The following is a 15,895-nucleotide window of genomic DNA, read 5'->3' on the forward strand; positions in this document are numbered from 1 at the left end:
AACCCATTGTACTTGGTGTTCAAGCTGAACGTTAGCTGCTATGCTCTGTTGGAGGTTAGTTTTGGAGAAAAAGTAGGAAATGATTGTCTGTGTCCAGGTCAACAATGTTCTCAGTATCGATAACAACAGATTCTGTTCCATTTAATATTAACAAATGACCAGAGACTGTGTTGCGCTTAGTGTTCAGCCCTGAATCTGAAAGGATTTCAGCTTACACAGATAATCACGTCAAAAATCACCTCTAGTCCCCAAAAAATGTACTGATACAGCTGATCGCTCAGAGATTTATGAGGATTTGTCCACTTTTTAAGGAGTAAACTTGCCCCCTTAAATAAAGAAGGCTTTTTATAGAGAAGATTTTGCACGGAACCGGACTTCTACATGTCAGTCCTGTGGTGGATGGATACCCACGTTGCCTCTCACCCAGTGTCAGATGGCTCCAGCCACAACCTGTGACCCTCAAAGGGATTTGCATTATTAATAAAAGTACAGCATTGGGTTTATATCACATACATTGTGGTGGTGACCATCAGCGCTGCCTTTGTCTTCCTTCCCCGTGGAGTAGACAAACAGAGGCAAAGATACTATTTCACAAGTACAAAGGGAATCATGGCCTCCCTGACTTATGTCTTTTTACAAGGGGAATTCTTAATACTGAAGGAAAAGGAAGTCTTGTTTCTGAAAAACCCTAATCTAGAGCAATAAGGAAATAATGGCAAAGTCTCTTAAATCTAGGGCAAGGTCGGTCCTTAATACACAACACAGCAATTATTAAGAACACGTAACACAAAACCTGATTAGATAGCACGACAGAAAGCTCTTTGGTTAGTGATGATGATGATCATTCCTGCATTGACAGTTCCTGCTTTGCTGTGCTTTATCATAAGGAAATGTTGTAAGAGTAAAAAACAGAAATGAAGACAAAGGAGTATAATATAACCATTGAGTTCTGCATTAGTACACCCGGAAACAAGGGAGGGACCTCAGCCACAATGAGAATGAATCACAGGTGTAAAATTCACAAAGGAAAGAGGGTATCACTGACGGCTGCTCTTCAGGCTGATGGGGGAAAGATAAGATCCAAGGAATCTTAGTAGATAGTGAATAATGTTTAGATATTGGTTTCATACTCGCTCAACTCTCCCTCACCCACGATACAATAGTGGGGCAAGCTCAAACTTCGAGGGCCTCTTTATAAAACTTTAGCTGTGACATAGATCAGGTTTCCATACAACCAATGCTGAACAGGTTGTTTCTGATGTTTGGTTGGTTTACTGTCAGGAATCAGAAAAATGATGGTGAGAATGAATCATTTCCCTTCTTCTGACTACTTGTTTTCTATGTTACACACATATATCACTTCTCACTCACAGGTATTAGAATAAATAGAAATTATTGGGAGGGCTTCAGCTGTGCAATCTCGCTGATACATGAACAAACACATGAGAATTCATAGAAGTCTCTTGTACTTTAGTGAGTGATACGTCAACACTCAGGGAAAATGTTTAATATGGGGCACTGTGAACTAAAGAGGGAAGTAACGTTCACTGCTGGGAAAATACATGGTAGAGGAAAAAGTGTTGAAAGACTTTGAACTCATTGATCTAATCCATGGATGACATCACATTGTGTACGTTTGTTTTGTCATCGAACGGAAAATCATCAGCAGGAGCTAACAACAAAAAGGCTGTGAAACCCTTTATACAAAAATCTTCCTGGAAACTTTGCATTTTACTTCCCACTCACATCTGCAAATTCCTCCCTGAACTTAAAACTACTTTATATCTGTGTGCATTGTATGTGAGGTAGATGGGAGATCTTGTATATTTCAAGTCAAATACTGACTTTCAGGTTAACGTGACGTTATGTATGTTTTTAAGTAATAATACCAAAGTCTCAACCACAGCACAAGCAAGAAAAATTAAGATATTAATATTTTCCCTTCTTATATTGGGAAATGTTGTTTATTTTACTAATCAACACATTTTCCCGGCAATTTTTTTTTGCAGATTGGGATTAGTTATTTTGCACAGTAATGTTTCTCCTTGTTGCTGATGAGAAAATAAATGAATACAAAATTATTATTTTTTTAAAATCCAGCACAGGCTAGCAAACGAGGACTGTCACTATTCAGTGACTCATATAAAATTAGAGAAGCTTATTTATGGGAAACGTGTTGTTTGCTCCTTATGTCTTTTTCTAAAACATCTATTGAATTATCAGCAGTGTGCACTCCAATTAGTTTTCTTATCTTACATATAAACCTGCCACAATGAATGTCGATGACAAAAACAACATTAAAGACGAGGTCAGATGCAAATAGAAAATAAGAGTTGGTGACAAAACGGTGACAAATAAGCAGAAATAGCAAGTACAAGAGCCTTTTATTTTCAGCAAGTCATGTTTTACTTTGTAAAAATAAAACAGCCCTTTTAAACACACAATTAGAAGAAATACACATTAACAGTGTGTCTGCACAGTCAACCAATGTTATCTACTCCACTAATTGTTTACATGTGTTGAGAAATACAGGCATTATATTGAAAAATCATTGGGAAAAGACAAGTTTGTTCATTGTTTGGATGGATTTTCACATGTCCATCATCTCATGAAGACCCCTCTGATGTTGCCTGGTTGGACACTTCAATGAGGTTGTGGTCTGGATCTCTGAAGTACAGAGAGGTGATGGGCCCCACAGCCCCACTCCTCCCCACTGGACCCTCCTCTATCTCCACACCACAAACCTGCAGAGGAGAGGACAAGCAAAACTGACTAAAGCAGAAATGTGACATAGACCTCAGGTGGATTTAGTGTTAGCCTCCTCAAGCATTAGTATTGACAACATTAATTCTAAACAGTCTGTAGTTATTGGGTGAAGTACCTTCAAATGTGTAGCTACTGTAGCCAGAGGGGTGTTGGTGATGAGGCACAGGTCAGCAGAACCCGAGGTTGGATGTTTGGCCTTTGGCTCGAACTCCTGACCCTGCTGGTGAAGGTTAAACTTCTGCTGCCCAAAACCCAGAGCCTTACGGTTTCCCTTCAAATGCAGAGATGACGTGTGGGTGTTGAGAAGAGTTTGATTCTGTGGCTGATTCGTAATCAAAGCCTGCCATCTAGTGGACTTTTTCTCACACTCCGAACACCGGTATTTCTGTTTACTGTGTAAATAATGCCTGTAAGTATTATCTTAATATTATTTATTCTATTCTATTCTATTTCAAAAATCACGAAACAGATTCTGGAGGGAAAAAGTAAATATCTATTTACATTTACATGCTTGATGTATTAAATGGATATCTATTGTTATGAAACTTATGGGTTCTTAGCAATCATCATATAATTATCAATACTTTGTTGCTAGGTGAATACTACTAGTATTATTACAATACATTTCAACAGTGGGATTATTCATTACTAATGAGTGACTTTTTTTCTACTTTTGAAGTTTTCAGTTTTTTCTTAGTTTGTTCCTTTCTTTTTATCTGCTTTGTTTTGTGCTTGAGGGATGATATGAAACAAGACAAATTTGCTATTTGTATTATTATTATTATTATTATTATTATTAAATGTGTAATGAACGAAGCCCGTGTCATACCTTGAAAGTGATGACATCCATGCCGAGGACAGAGGTGTAGAAGTGGATGGTGTCTGGGACACTTTTCACTGTGAGAACCAGATGATCCAGATGACTCAGTTGAACTGGACAGGTTCCCTTGAATTTCACACCTCCTGCTGTTTGAATGGACGCAACCTGAAAGATGAGAGGAGTTTGGTTAAGCTTGCATTCATGCTGTTGCCTTCAGAGATAAAGAAAAAGAGGTAGTTATGTTATTTCGGTGTCAGCAGCGTCGCTGTGCGGCGTGGTGGTGTACTGCATGCTGTGAGCCCCTGAAATATATGCGGTTTTGCGGATTGTCAAAACTGACGCAGACTTGCGGCGGATGTTTCGTGCACAAATGATAAAATGAAAAAAAACAATAGAGGTGAAATGAGTCGACTTGTTTCGGTTTCTCTACGTGTTACGTTCTCTACGGGTTGTTGGTTTCTGTCCGGACAAACTCCACCGCCAGACACAAAGATGCAGGAAACAGATTAAATGTGAGCTGCTGGTTCAATGAGCACTTAAAGAAATGATTTACCAAGACACGGCTCCTGTGAAAAAGCGACAGACGGGTGGCCACAGCCCGGAGAGTCATCTTCAGCCCGGAGCTCACAGCCACACTTCCTCGTTGGTGCCGCGGTGAACTGTGACCGGAGTCTGTGTCAGCGGGCTTCTGAACGCTCCTGTGTACCTGCTCCCTGCCTGGTTCCACTGTCTCACTCACTCACCTCTGGAGAACCACGATAGTTTCTGTCCACACGGAAACTCTCAGATGACTTCTGCATAAACTGTGCAATAACTTCTATATTCATATTCTTATACAGACTTCACGTGTCACTTTGGTGTAACACTTACATCCCCCGATATATATAGTATTTTATTTAAAAGCTTTTTTCTATTGGTCTTTTGTTACTTTGTTTTATTTTAAATGTACTTATTGTCATAATGCACTTTAATTGTACTGTCGACCCCGTGTTAACTTACACGTGACCGATGCATTGATTACAATAAAGTGATATCGGTTTATTGGTCAATCGAAATGAAAAAAAAATTAGGTTTTAGTATTTTAATTGAATGCATTATATTCAGATTTCTGTTCCTATCATTCTACCCGTCATATATGTAAAAGTAAGGACAAAATAAAGCAACTCTTCACATAGAACACTCCAGTAACACCATCTTCACGGTGACCTCAGTAATACACGTAGAAAAGAATACACACCTTTCTGACAATGTCCACAAAAATAAAACCTGAATCAGGAAGTTTTGTGTAGGATTTAGTGACATCTACTGAAGTGGAAAAGTCCTTCTTTTCCAAGCATGTAGGAGAACCTGTGGGGGTGTCCCGTGACATAAACATGTGTAAATGCCCCTTGAGAACCCTTGTTTATTTTGTAGATCAGAGTAAAGCGAGAAGGCTGACCCTGGAGGAACACACACTCAAGGGTGGAGACAAATAACTTATTATAAGGGAGGAAAAACTCAATGATTCTTAGTTTCAGGTGATTATGCATTAATTAAAAACACAATTATAAAATATTATCAATTCCTGCAACTAGAAAATTCTAAATCTTACACAATGGTTATTTCATGACGGAGAAGTGATCCAACATCATAGTAAGAAGACGGGATGAATGACGGAAAGTTTGTAGCATAACAACTTTAATTCAGCGGTTAGTTTCTTTTAACACCCAGTTAACATACTGTACTGGGTGGGTCACAGAATAAGGCCAGAACTAAAGCATGGCCTGGGGGGGAACATACATTTCATTTACATGTTTATGATTTTCAACAATGACCATGTCTTGCGTTCAAACTTTGTCCCGACAAGGGAGGTAATAATCGTGGTATAGACATCAAACAGTGAAACGAGAAACATGACAGGGTGGCATTAATAGTGATGCACTTTTCTTCCTTCAGCCAGTGTTCCTGTTCAACAGTGCTATTAAAACCTACAGAACTTCTACATAAAATAAAAAGAACTTCAACACATTTTAAAAACGTAATAAGTCCTCATTTAAGATTTTTAGCCTTTAACAAGTATTTTTTAAGAATAGTATACATTTATATCATCGTTTGTAATCCACTACTTTCACTTTTGCATGTATTGCACACTGATATGGAGCGTCTGCTCATGAGGCAGAGGGAAAGGACAGTGAGCCGAGTCCTGATTTCCAATGGAATGAGACACAGACAACGATGTTCATTATTTTCAGACTATTTTTTTGAAAGTCTGACATTCAAACCTTTCGATTAATAACTTGTCCCCTGTACGAGGCAGAGTTGAGGAGGCAGGTCTACGTTTCAGTTTGTTTCACTCTGCCAAAAACAAAAGCTGTGTAGACAAATTGGTTCATCAGATCATTCATAAACATAATCCCGGTTTGTGGCAAAATTAAGATTGAGAAAAGTAGTGAATGTATGTTGGCAAAAAAATGATTGTAAAACCGTACGGTTAAAAAGTAAAGGTCCTTTTACACAAGGGGCAAAAAAGCAAAAGCAACTATATTTCAATTTCTCATATGGCATGCCTGTTAGTATATCTTTGAGATGGGGAAATTCACATGCCAACAACTTGATATCAAATCCAGTATCTACTACCAATATAAAGACGTACCGATCTGGCATGAATACTACTCAATCATTTTAATGATCAGGAATATGTTGTGATTCCAAATTAAACTTGTGCTTTGCAACAGTAATCTAGCTGAAGTTAACTTTCCCTTTATTATTATACAACAATGTTTTTTTATCAATACAAGTCACACAGAAGTTTCATGGTATAAGCCACTCCCAAAATATTAGTTTGTTTCTTTCAGGTGAACGAAAAACAGAAAGAGAGAGAGAGAACAAGTCACACTGTAGATGTCAAACCAATTCATGTCCTACACCCTTTGAACATCACGATCTCTAAATAATTCTGATGTGTACACCGATATCACCTATTTGCTTTACACCAGATTTGGATGCTGTGATCGAGTAACTGAGGCCAACACTATCCTAATCTTCATCAGATAATTTACAATCCAAAACCAATTCAATGATACAAAGTATGATTCAAAATTATTTATACAAGCTTATTTACAGCTAATACTTTGAACTGGTGTAACTACGACTTGTACCATTACCCAATTTATGGTATATAAAGGCGCCATTTAGGAGCTAATACAAAAGGAGTTGAAGTGCCTGAACTACCTGCAGGTGTGCAGCATTTAAAACCAGGGGATTCTTTATTAGATACAGATCTGCTTGTGCGCACTGTTTGGCGCAGTGCAAAAAACTGCTTGGTCACTACAGGTCGATTCAAACAGCATGCATTGCTTGTGTCTAACTTTGGACTGCATTAATAATAGTCTTACTAGAGAGTGAAAATGTCCCAAGGTCACTACATGGCGCACCCCGTATCAAACCTGCAACTGCATTATGATCAAACTCACAAATGGTATGAAGGAAATACATTTCAACAGTGGAGACACATTTCCTCAAGAGTCTCTCGTGTACATGGGATATTAGATTATTTAGGTTGAGGCAAAAGGCCTGCAGTCTGTTGTGAGCTACACCACACTCTCTCGGTTGGCCGACACCAGGACAGCCCTGCGGCAGATGGGGCAAGTTGAGTTTTCAGAGAGCCAGCGATCAATGCAGTGCACATGATACTCATGAGAGCAGGGTAGTTTACGTAGCTTGTTACCTTCTGCATACTCTGTTATGCAGACGCTGCAAGTTTTCAAGGCATCATTCTCGCCAAAGTTGCGCATGGAGAGGTTGTCAATCTGCTCTTTAGTAAGCCCCTGGGGCTGGTCCTCATCATCATCATTTAGAAGGAAGAAGTGGGCGAGTCGCAGGAAGGGCAGCGAGCTGGGCTCCTCTAAGCTGATAGCTGGTCTAGGTCGAGCCCTGACACCAGATGCTGGCGGAGCCGTGGCAAGTCCCTCAACCAAATCAGTCTCAACTGTCCGTGCTCTGACTCCAGCAGCTGCAGGCGGCTCATCAACATCGGCAGCAGGAGCCGAAACAGCAGCAGGAGTAGCTTCCGGGTTGTTGAGGGTTTCACCCAGATCCGAAGGTGTGCTCGCTCCACGGTTTGAATCTGAAGAGTCAGAGTCTGAATCCATGAGGTAGCCAAGTTCACCAAAACCAGTCATAATCTGTCTAATCATAGACTGGAGAGCCATTGATGTGGCCTCTCCCAAACCTGCATCAGAGATTCTTCGAATAGGGATGCGAATAGTGCTGACGTAGGTCCTCACACCAGCACGCTCAGAGCGTGAGAAAGTCCTACGAAATCCACCACGCTCACTTTCATAAAGAAATGTGTTGTTTGAGTTCTGGGAGCGTGAGCGGGTACGACTGGCAATGCTGTCTCTTTGCCGATATTCGCCTGGACGCACACGACGCACCTGGAGATCTAGCATAATAGTAGGTGGACGGCGTCCTGCTGCTCCAGCCTCTCCCCCAGCAGCCTCTCCTTCCTGAGCTTCAACATTTTGGACCTCTGGGACAGATTCGGCACCTGCCCTAGGTGACTGTACATCACTGTCAGCTGTGCTTTGCCTGGAAAGAACATGCTGTCGAGTCCGTGAACTGCCCTCTACTTGAGGCAGAGGGGGAGAACTGGTAGCAGGGGTAGGGACTTGAGTGTTGAGAGCTGGACGTGGATTAGGGAGACCATCCAGCTGATCCAAGCTCAGAGGGGAACGGCTCCTGGCTGTTCTCGCCCTTGTCCTGCGTGGTTCTGGACTTCTGCTACGGGGTCTTCTTTGACCTCTGCGTGGAGAAAGAGACAGTGGGGGTTCTACTGGCAAGGCAGCAGGTGAGCTGGGAGATTCTTCTAAAATCTCTTGTGAAACAACCTCTTCTAGCTCAGGCTCTGGCTCCACTATGACAGCCAACTCCTCTACAACTGGTTCTTCCACCACTTCTGTCTCCATGGGGACCGGAGGTTCAGCACTGGCCACTACTCCTTGTTCTTGACCCTCTGGAGACTCTTGCTCCCCTTCGGCAGCTGCCTGCTGCTCGGCCAGGTTACGGTTCACGCTGATTTCAAGGCTGAAACGAAAATCGCCACTGTTTGGGTTGGTCTGGCTTACTGCTCGCCATGACTGGTTTCCACGATGTCCAGTTCTGGTTGTATTGCCGGTGCGTCTCACTGTGTTTAACCAGTCCAGGAGACTATCTCCACCGGCAGGATCCTCTGAGGTTTCTGGTTGTACTGAAACACAGCAGAAATAACAAGTGAGAAATCATATCTGATAGTGACAGTAAAAAAACTAAATGTTAAACTTACCAGCTGGCTCTTCTCCAACTTCAGTACTAGGGGTGTTGTTATTTGGCTGCTCAGGACCATCTTTGATTTGCTGAAGTCTATTAAACAGCTCATCCTCGGTTACCTCTCCTTAAAGAAACATTACAAAACAGGACCAAAGTCTGGTATTAAAGAAGGAAAAAACACTCAGCGATCCACATATTACTTTCAAATTACATGTTTAATTCCTGTTCACAAGTCTGACAGCCAGCAATTGCTGGGTGAAAAACAAGGGAGGTGGCTGGGCAGAATTGACAGTTGTACTTCCTACAATGAGAACACACATGTTCTGATACAGAGAAAGTGTTAAAATCGCTTGAGTGAAACTGTTCAGCTATATAACAAATATTAAATAGGTCTAAAAAAGAAAATAAAAGAACCATGGCTTAATTGCTGTGGTATGTTGGCCCATAGATCTGTTTGTTTGTCTTTAAAAACATCAACAGAAAATTCTGAAAACCTCCAGACTTACCAGGGCCTGCCACCGTCCATTCATTGCCCTCTCCTTGCAGGGTGCTCCGCTAAAGGACGTTCCAAACTTACATTCCCCCTGCCACTGTCCTGGGACAGAAACGGATTGGGGGACTTCAGTAGTCCGTAGGCTTTTGCATTTTGAGCAGTGACAAATCCAAAATTATAGGCATCTATACTTAACTTTTGTTACTTCTCTTTCTACTGGGCATGTTTGAATTGTGAGAATATGAAAGGAGAACATTTATTTTATCAATAGGTAAAAAAGTATGTTTATATTTGTTGAAATTTTGAACTTTGGACTAAGAAGATATAATGATGAGCATGCATTTGTTCAAAGTGAAAAGAAAATATAAGTAAAACTAAATAAAACATGACTGAATACTATCTCCTGCTCACAGCTGTTGAAAAATTTTGTCAGGCATCCGACTTCGTTTCATTTTAATTCACTCTGAATTCCTACTAGGAACTGAATAACAACACCCAGCCTTACCTGTTTCTAAATGACACTAATTACCCTTTGAGTTGCTTTAAATCAGAAAAATGTCCCTGACTCACCTGTAAATTACTTTCACAAACATTACTAGTGCACTTATATTGAATGCTTATTACCTGGGGTTCCCAGCAGATTGTTGTCTCTCATGAGCCGATAGTCCTCATCACTGAGATTGTTGACAAACTGGTAGAAGGCCTCCTCCCTGTCCAGGCGGTCCAGCTGCCTTCTGCGCTGGGACTCCGGCTGGTCACTGCCACTCTGCTCCGAACCGTCAGACCCCTCCATTGACTCAGAAGGGGGGGAGATCGAGGGGACGTTCTCCAATCTTCAGCGAGATCCAGCTGCTGCATCAGAAACAAAGACAGCTGTATATCAACAAAAGACAGATGCACTGAGTACAATTGACTATGCATCTACTCAAATTGTGTTACAGTAGTTTGAGTGCTTCCCTTTTAGTGTGCAAAAGAGAACATCATAACCAAATACACATTTATTTTTATTTAACATCTGTAAATGTGGTTTAGCATCAGCCAGGGAGAAAACTGGGGTCAAAACCCAGCATCACAATCCAACACACAATCATAAGGGGAAATCAACCCAGTAACTAATGTTAACCTGTTTAAAATCCACTGACTAACAAGGAAACCAAAGACTAACAACATATGCATCACTGGGTAGTTGAGACTCTGTGTTTACAGTAACGTACAATGGACTTTTCCTCAGCGAGTTAAACAAAAATGGCTGTTTAATAGTAATAATTAAAGTGAATAATTTGATATTGAGTGTGTTTCAGGATCCCTGTGGAAAACAGTATTGGTCAAAGTCGGGATAAAAACAAAATGGCATCATCTAGCTTAGCCTGCGTTAGCTAGCAGGACATTAGCATCGTACACGGTTGCTAACACTGTCCACTCTAAATATTGCTGAATGTACATGAGACCTGTATTTGTGGTGGTTTTAATCGAATCTAAGAGTCTTAAAAAAGGCCACGAATTGACCAAACAAACCCAATTGTGTAAAGCTCACAGACGCCGCTACAGTGAGTTAGCTTCCCTGTTCACCCCTAGCCGAGTAGCTAACCTCATTCACTACCAATGAGAAACCCAGCGGTAGCTAACGGTAGCTTAGCTAGTAACTTCTTGATGAGAGACCCCGGTAACATTATCTTGACGTAAACACACATTTAGCCCAAATATAGCTGATGTCAGGATACAATCGTGGAAATGTCCCAACTACAACACGAGGGTGTCATTATGAAAACATCCCAGCTAGCACCACCGCAAGCTAGTTCAGCAAACGATGTCAATTAATGACGTTACGGGCAGAGCGTTAGCAGCAAACAGCTAAAAGTAGCTAGCGGATGAAAATAAAGGCCATCAGGATGAATACACCTCTGACACGGATGCTCTACCTGTTCACTGATGTTCGGATGTTATCGTACAGCCCCGTTGTTCTTCTGCCACTCTATGAAAAACGCTCGAATGTTGAGCTAAGTGCGATTTCAGGATTCCATTTTCTTTCTTTTCGAAAAGCTTCAATGATCTTCCGGAAACCGACGAAGTCCACACTTACTTCCCCCCGGGTTCGGTCTGACAGGCAGACACGGGCACGGCACCAATCCCGACTCACGAACTCAGGCTGAGCAGTCTGAGCGGAGGCCAATCACAACGAGGGAGGCGGGCCAAGCCACTTCACCGTGTCTACCTGACAGACACCTCGCAGGGCAAAATAGACCAAGGAATTTCTTCTCAGAACGGCGTCAGAAAGAAAAGGATGTTTGTTTTGGACGGTGCGACTCTGCTCAGCTATAGCGCCACGACGCGGTTGCAAATATAAATACTCCTACTTTCTGCAGAATCAGCCTGGAAGACAAATATCTGTAAACACCAGTGTCCTTAAATGGCCAACGTACATCGTCTTTCCATTGCTTTAACAATACCATCTGTCTTACGAACATAATTATGCCTGGTATTTATCCAGTAGCGTCTAATGATTTATGTCACATCATAAACTGCAGCACTCATATTATTAATATTATAAAGTAGCCAATTATATCATTACCATAGTGGTATTTAGTCAGTTTTTGACCTTTTGTGGTCCAGCATATTCAATATTGAATGAAATATGACTATGATAATGGTAAAGAATAAATATCTGAGTCTCATTATTAGATGGCAACGGAAGAAGTGCAATAGCTACTATCAATTTAATACTATTTCTGCATCCTAAATGTTTCATTTGATCTCACACTCTCACCCTACTGGTGTTAATGAATCAATGTCCCCTGATACATCTTCAAAAGAGATGCACTTCATTTAAAGCGTATTCTTTTGTTTAAAGTGCATGTTCATGGACAGACAATTTAATCAAGTAAACGAAAAAATAAAATAAAATAAATGTGTAAGGTCCTAAATTGATTAACCCCAAACATGTTTGACTGAAATTTCGGAGATCTTCCTCAAATGTATAAATGTAAATGATACACCTCCAAATCTATCTCTTGTAAAATCAAGAAGTTAAATGAATTGAAAGGACAGTTTAGTGCAAAAAACGACGTTCTTCAGAGTTCAACTTCCAATAGTTTCAACACTGAAAAGAAATGTTCCATTAATTATTTGCGACTATACAATTTTAAAATGTGATGTCTCTCTGTCAGTTGTTGCAGCAACATGTATTGGTATTTTCAAACAAACTGTACTATTTCAGCAAAACGATTTTTATATAAATAGAAATTCAAAATATTTTTGTACAAATAATTTAGGTATCAGGACAAAGGAAGTAGCTGTATCTGTATCTGATATTATTATATGCATAATACAGCATAGGACATATTATATTTGTAAAGACATATTGAATTAAAATGAACTAAATTGGGATATCAATTTAAATTTACAAACACTATCACATAGTATTGTTAATTCTCACACAAAAACAAATGTTAAGGTCAAACTAGGTCCGAACATCCAACTCATCTGTAGAATTCAGAAATAACATTATACCTCTAAAATGAAATGAACCAAAAAATTGAAACTATAGATTTTTAGAGGGACAAGCACTGCAGGCTATTACCAGGCCCTGGAAGTTCGAGTGGGTGGAGGTGGGACAGTATTGATACATCAGCATGTCAGTAGAGACACAGTCGTGACCCCTGAGCTGTGGGGGTGGGGGGGCGGGGGCATCTGCTCACAGGCTGTTTTTAAACCAAACCTACAAAAAATTAACCTTGTAACTACAGTTACAGGAATCACAGAGATGTTTTCATAAAAATGACTTAATTCCCCAATTTAATTAACACCTAGAAATACATAACCTTTCAGTGAAACCACAAGAGGCTAATGGGCTGGGGTTGAAAACCTCAGTAGTGCCTTAAAGCTATTGTTCTAAGGATTTATCGAGGATTACTACACTTCAAATATTACTGGATTTTACACATCACATTTGCCTAAAAAGCTTTGGATGTAAATGCATGTTTTTCTTCTAATGTGCAAGCCAAACAAAAAATGTGTTTGACTAATTGTGTTAGGTTCTCGTGATTTGACTCAATAAGTAACTATGTGCCTTCTTTACAAAACACTGCAGATATAAATGTACAGATTCTATTTAAGTGTTACATTTCTCAGTAATGATGACAAAAACAAACGCATAAACAACTCTTCTACTGACTCTTAATGCAACGTGAACGCACACTGACAAAACAACTCCGAACAAACATAATAACCACAGGTGCACCTCATCCATCGCTGTAGACGATCCGTCTTATAATTTGCCTGCTCCCTTATCTGCTATGGGTGACTAGGGAACAAAAACAATGCTAATACCACCTGACAAATTTGGAGGCATACATCACAGGATCTGTTTATGGTCTGAGACAGTATCTCCAGCTCCAATTAAGCATGCCAGAATGAGTTGCAGTGTGGACCACTGCAGCCCAGCTCAGAGTTATGGATGAGCAGTCACTCGAGCAATGCCGGGGCCTGAGTGCTAATTAGATATGACATTAAAATAACATGAGCCAAAGCCAGACTTCCAGTGTAACAAATAGGGACAGGCTAATTGGAATTGTTGAAGTTGTATTTATGTTTACACGTTTTGTGAAAAGACGAAGCACCGAATACAGCAGATTATATTCTTCCCTATTCCTATCACTGTGGCAGAGGGAGGTATGATATGCCACTTACACCTCACTCCAGAAATCTCAGTTATCAGTTTGTAATATTAATTTAGCATTTTGTAGGATTAATTGTTATTTTGAATGAACAAAATTGGTTTTCAAAGAAACTAATAGTATGGAGATGTTATGCTGTAGTTACTGGCTACAGTAAGTCGTGGGCGGTAAAAAACACAACCCAACTCTCTTCAGAAAGCAGCATTCAAAATCTTATTTTAATTTGTATATTTACTCCATAAACATTATTACAAAACTCAGCAAGTTACCAATATTACATTATCACCATACAGGCTTGATCACAAATATTTAAAACCTTTGCAACAGTTACAACGAAACAAAAAACAAAATAATACTCAAATAATTTACATGAAAATCTATAAAACAGCAAATTGTTCACAAATTATATTTTTTTCTGAGTTTTCACGTTTTTTTTTCTTTGCTTATTTGTGTTTTGCACAGTAACACAACACTCTCACAACAAGATCATGGTCTTATTACAAAACTCCCAACAAAATGTAAATATTTCTAGTTTTCTGTTGATACTTTCATATTTTGGTTTTTAAAACCAGAAACTTGTCATTGTATATCCTTTCCACTGCCCACAGAGGCGCATAAAAGGTTACTCACACACACAAATACTTCACAGCACTTTCTAAGAAAAATATACACTTACAAAATATGTTACAAATTGGCACACAAAAAATATACAAGATTTTGTAGTGTCAAGAGTTCATTAAGATTCCTTCTGGTAACAACTCTAGACGGTATATATAAAGCTCGGTAATCTTTTAATGAAAAGAGCAAAAGTAATTCCAATCATTGTCAAAGAATCATGAAGTGAATACATCAAACATAACAGTATAATATACATTCATAAAGAGGGTTAGGTACCTAATCTATTTTGCATTTCTTTTTTGTTAACTCTGGGAAAACCAAAAAAAACAAAGAGAAAAAAAGGGAAAGAACAGAAATAATTGTCAGCTTTCTTAGCACCATTAACATGAGGCAGCTCAACAGTGGCACATTTTGAAAACAAACAAAGAGAAAAAACTATGAACTCAGAGAAGTACATTCAATTTGACAATAGGCAGAAATGAGAGAAGGCAGACTAAATGGGCGTGCAGCCCATGGAGCTTCCCATCAGCAGCTTGTCTTGGTCCTAACCCTGATACACTGGAGAAAAGAAACAAAGGATCATGGCAGAGAAGAGAGAGAGAAGAGACAGAGAAAGATTGATTATGAATGCTGCCATATGCAAGCAATCAGTTACCATCATGTGTGCGTAAAAATTACCATATCCAGTGTAACAAAGCCTGTTTTTAAATTAAGATTCAGTTTGTCTGCATATCTCCATGCAGTCTCATGTTTTACTGCTATATTTTTTAAATAATACTTAGCTTTCAAAGATAAAATATAAGCCTATTGTTTAAGTGTATACTTGTAAAACCAGGTGACATTTTTATCTTATAAAAAACACTTTCATGGCAGATTAAACATGATTGTAAACTCCATTTTAAGTTGGATTTATTTCTGGGCAGTGTTGAGGTGAACGATCCCCCAAGTTATTAATATAAATGGCGCAGGCATCCACTGGATCAGATCGTACCGATAGATTTCTATTTTCAGAATTTTCCCCTTTATTGGTCTTGACTTTGACAATATTTTCTGCCAAATTTGTGAGCATGATTATAAAAGACAACACAGAAAGGAAAGGTACCTTCAAAATTAGGTTAAATTTAGACATTATGAGACAGAATGGTCCAAAATAACCAGAGAAACAACTTATTGAGTATGGCAGCGTTAAGAAATAAATTACATGAGAATGTCAAGAAAAAATTACTGTTTAAATTACCG

At 39.5% G+C, this 15,895-nt stretch overlaps 2 protein-coding genes across 2 annotated transcripts; both read right to left on the reverse strand.

The window, feature by feature from the left end:
* Positions 1-2,365: 2,365 nt before the first annotated feature.
* On the reverse strand, positions 2,366-4,249 carry glod5 (glyoxalase domain containing 5). The gene is made up of 4 exons (XM_061079926.1): positions 4,140-4,249; positions 3,596-3,751; positions 2,882-3,037; positions 2,366-2,744 (listed from the first exon to the last, which is right to left on the reverse strand). The coding sequence occupies exons 1-4, from the start codon at positions 4,194-4,196 to the stop codon at positions 2,607-2,609; spliced, it is 507 nt and encodes a 168-aa protein (XP_060935909.1). The 5' UTR covers positions 4,197-4,249; the 3' UTR covers positions 2,366-2,606.
* Positions 4,250-5,246: 997 nt separating this feature from the next.
* Positions 5,247-11,432, reverse strand: rlim (ring finger protein, LIM domain interacting). Its single transcript, XM_061079796.1, has 4 exons — positions 11,285-11,432; positions 9,990-10,217; positions 8,889-8,996; positions 5,247-8,813 (listed from the first exon to the last, which is right to left on the reverse strand). The coding sequence occupies exons 2-4, from the start codon at positions 10,156-10,158 to the stop codon at positions 7,156-7,158; spliced, it is 1,935 nt and encodes a 644-aa protein (XP_060935779.1). The 5' UTR covers positions 10,159-10,217; positions 11,285-11,432; the 3' UTR covers positions 5,247-7,155.
* Between the last annotated feature and the right edge of the window lie 4,463 nt (positions 11,433-15,895).

This window comes from Limanda limanda, chromosome 10 (genome assembly GCF_963576545.1).
Source record: "Limanda limanda chromosome 10, fLimLim1.1, whole genome shotgun sequence".
Classification (NCBI taxonomy): domain Eukaryota; kingdom Metazoa; phylum Chordata; class Actinopteri; order Pleuronectiformes; family Pleuronectidae; genus Limanda; species Limanda limanda.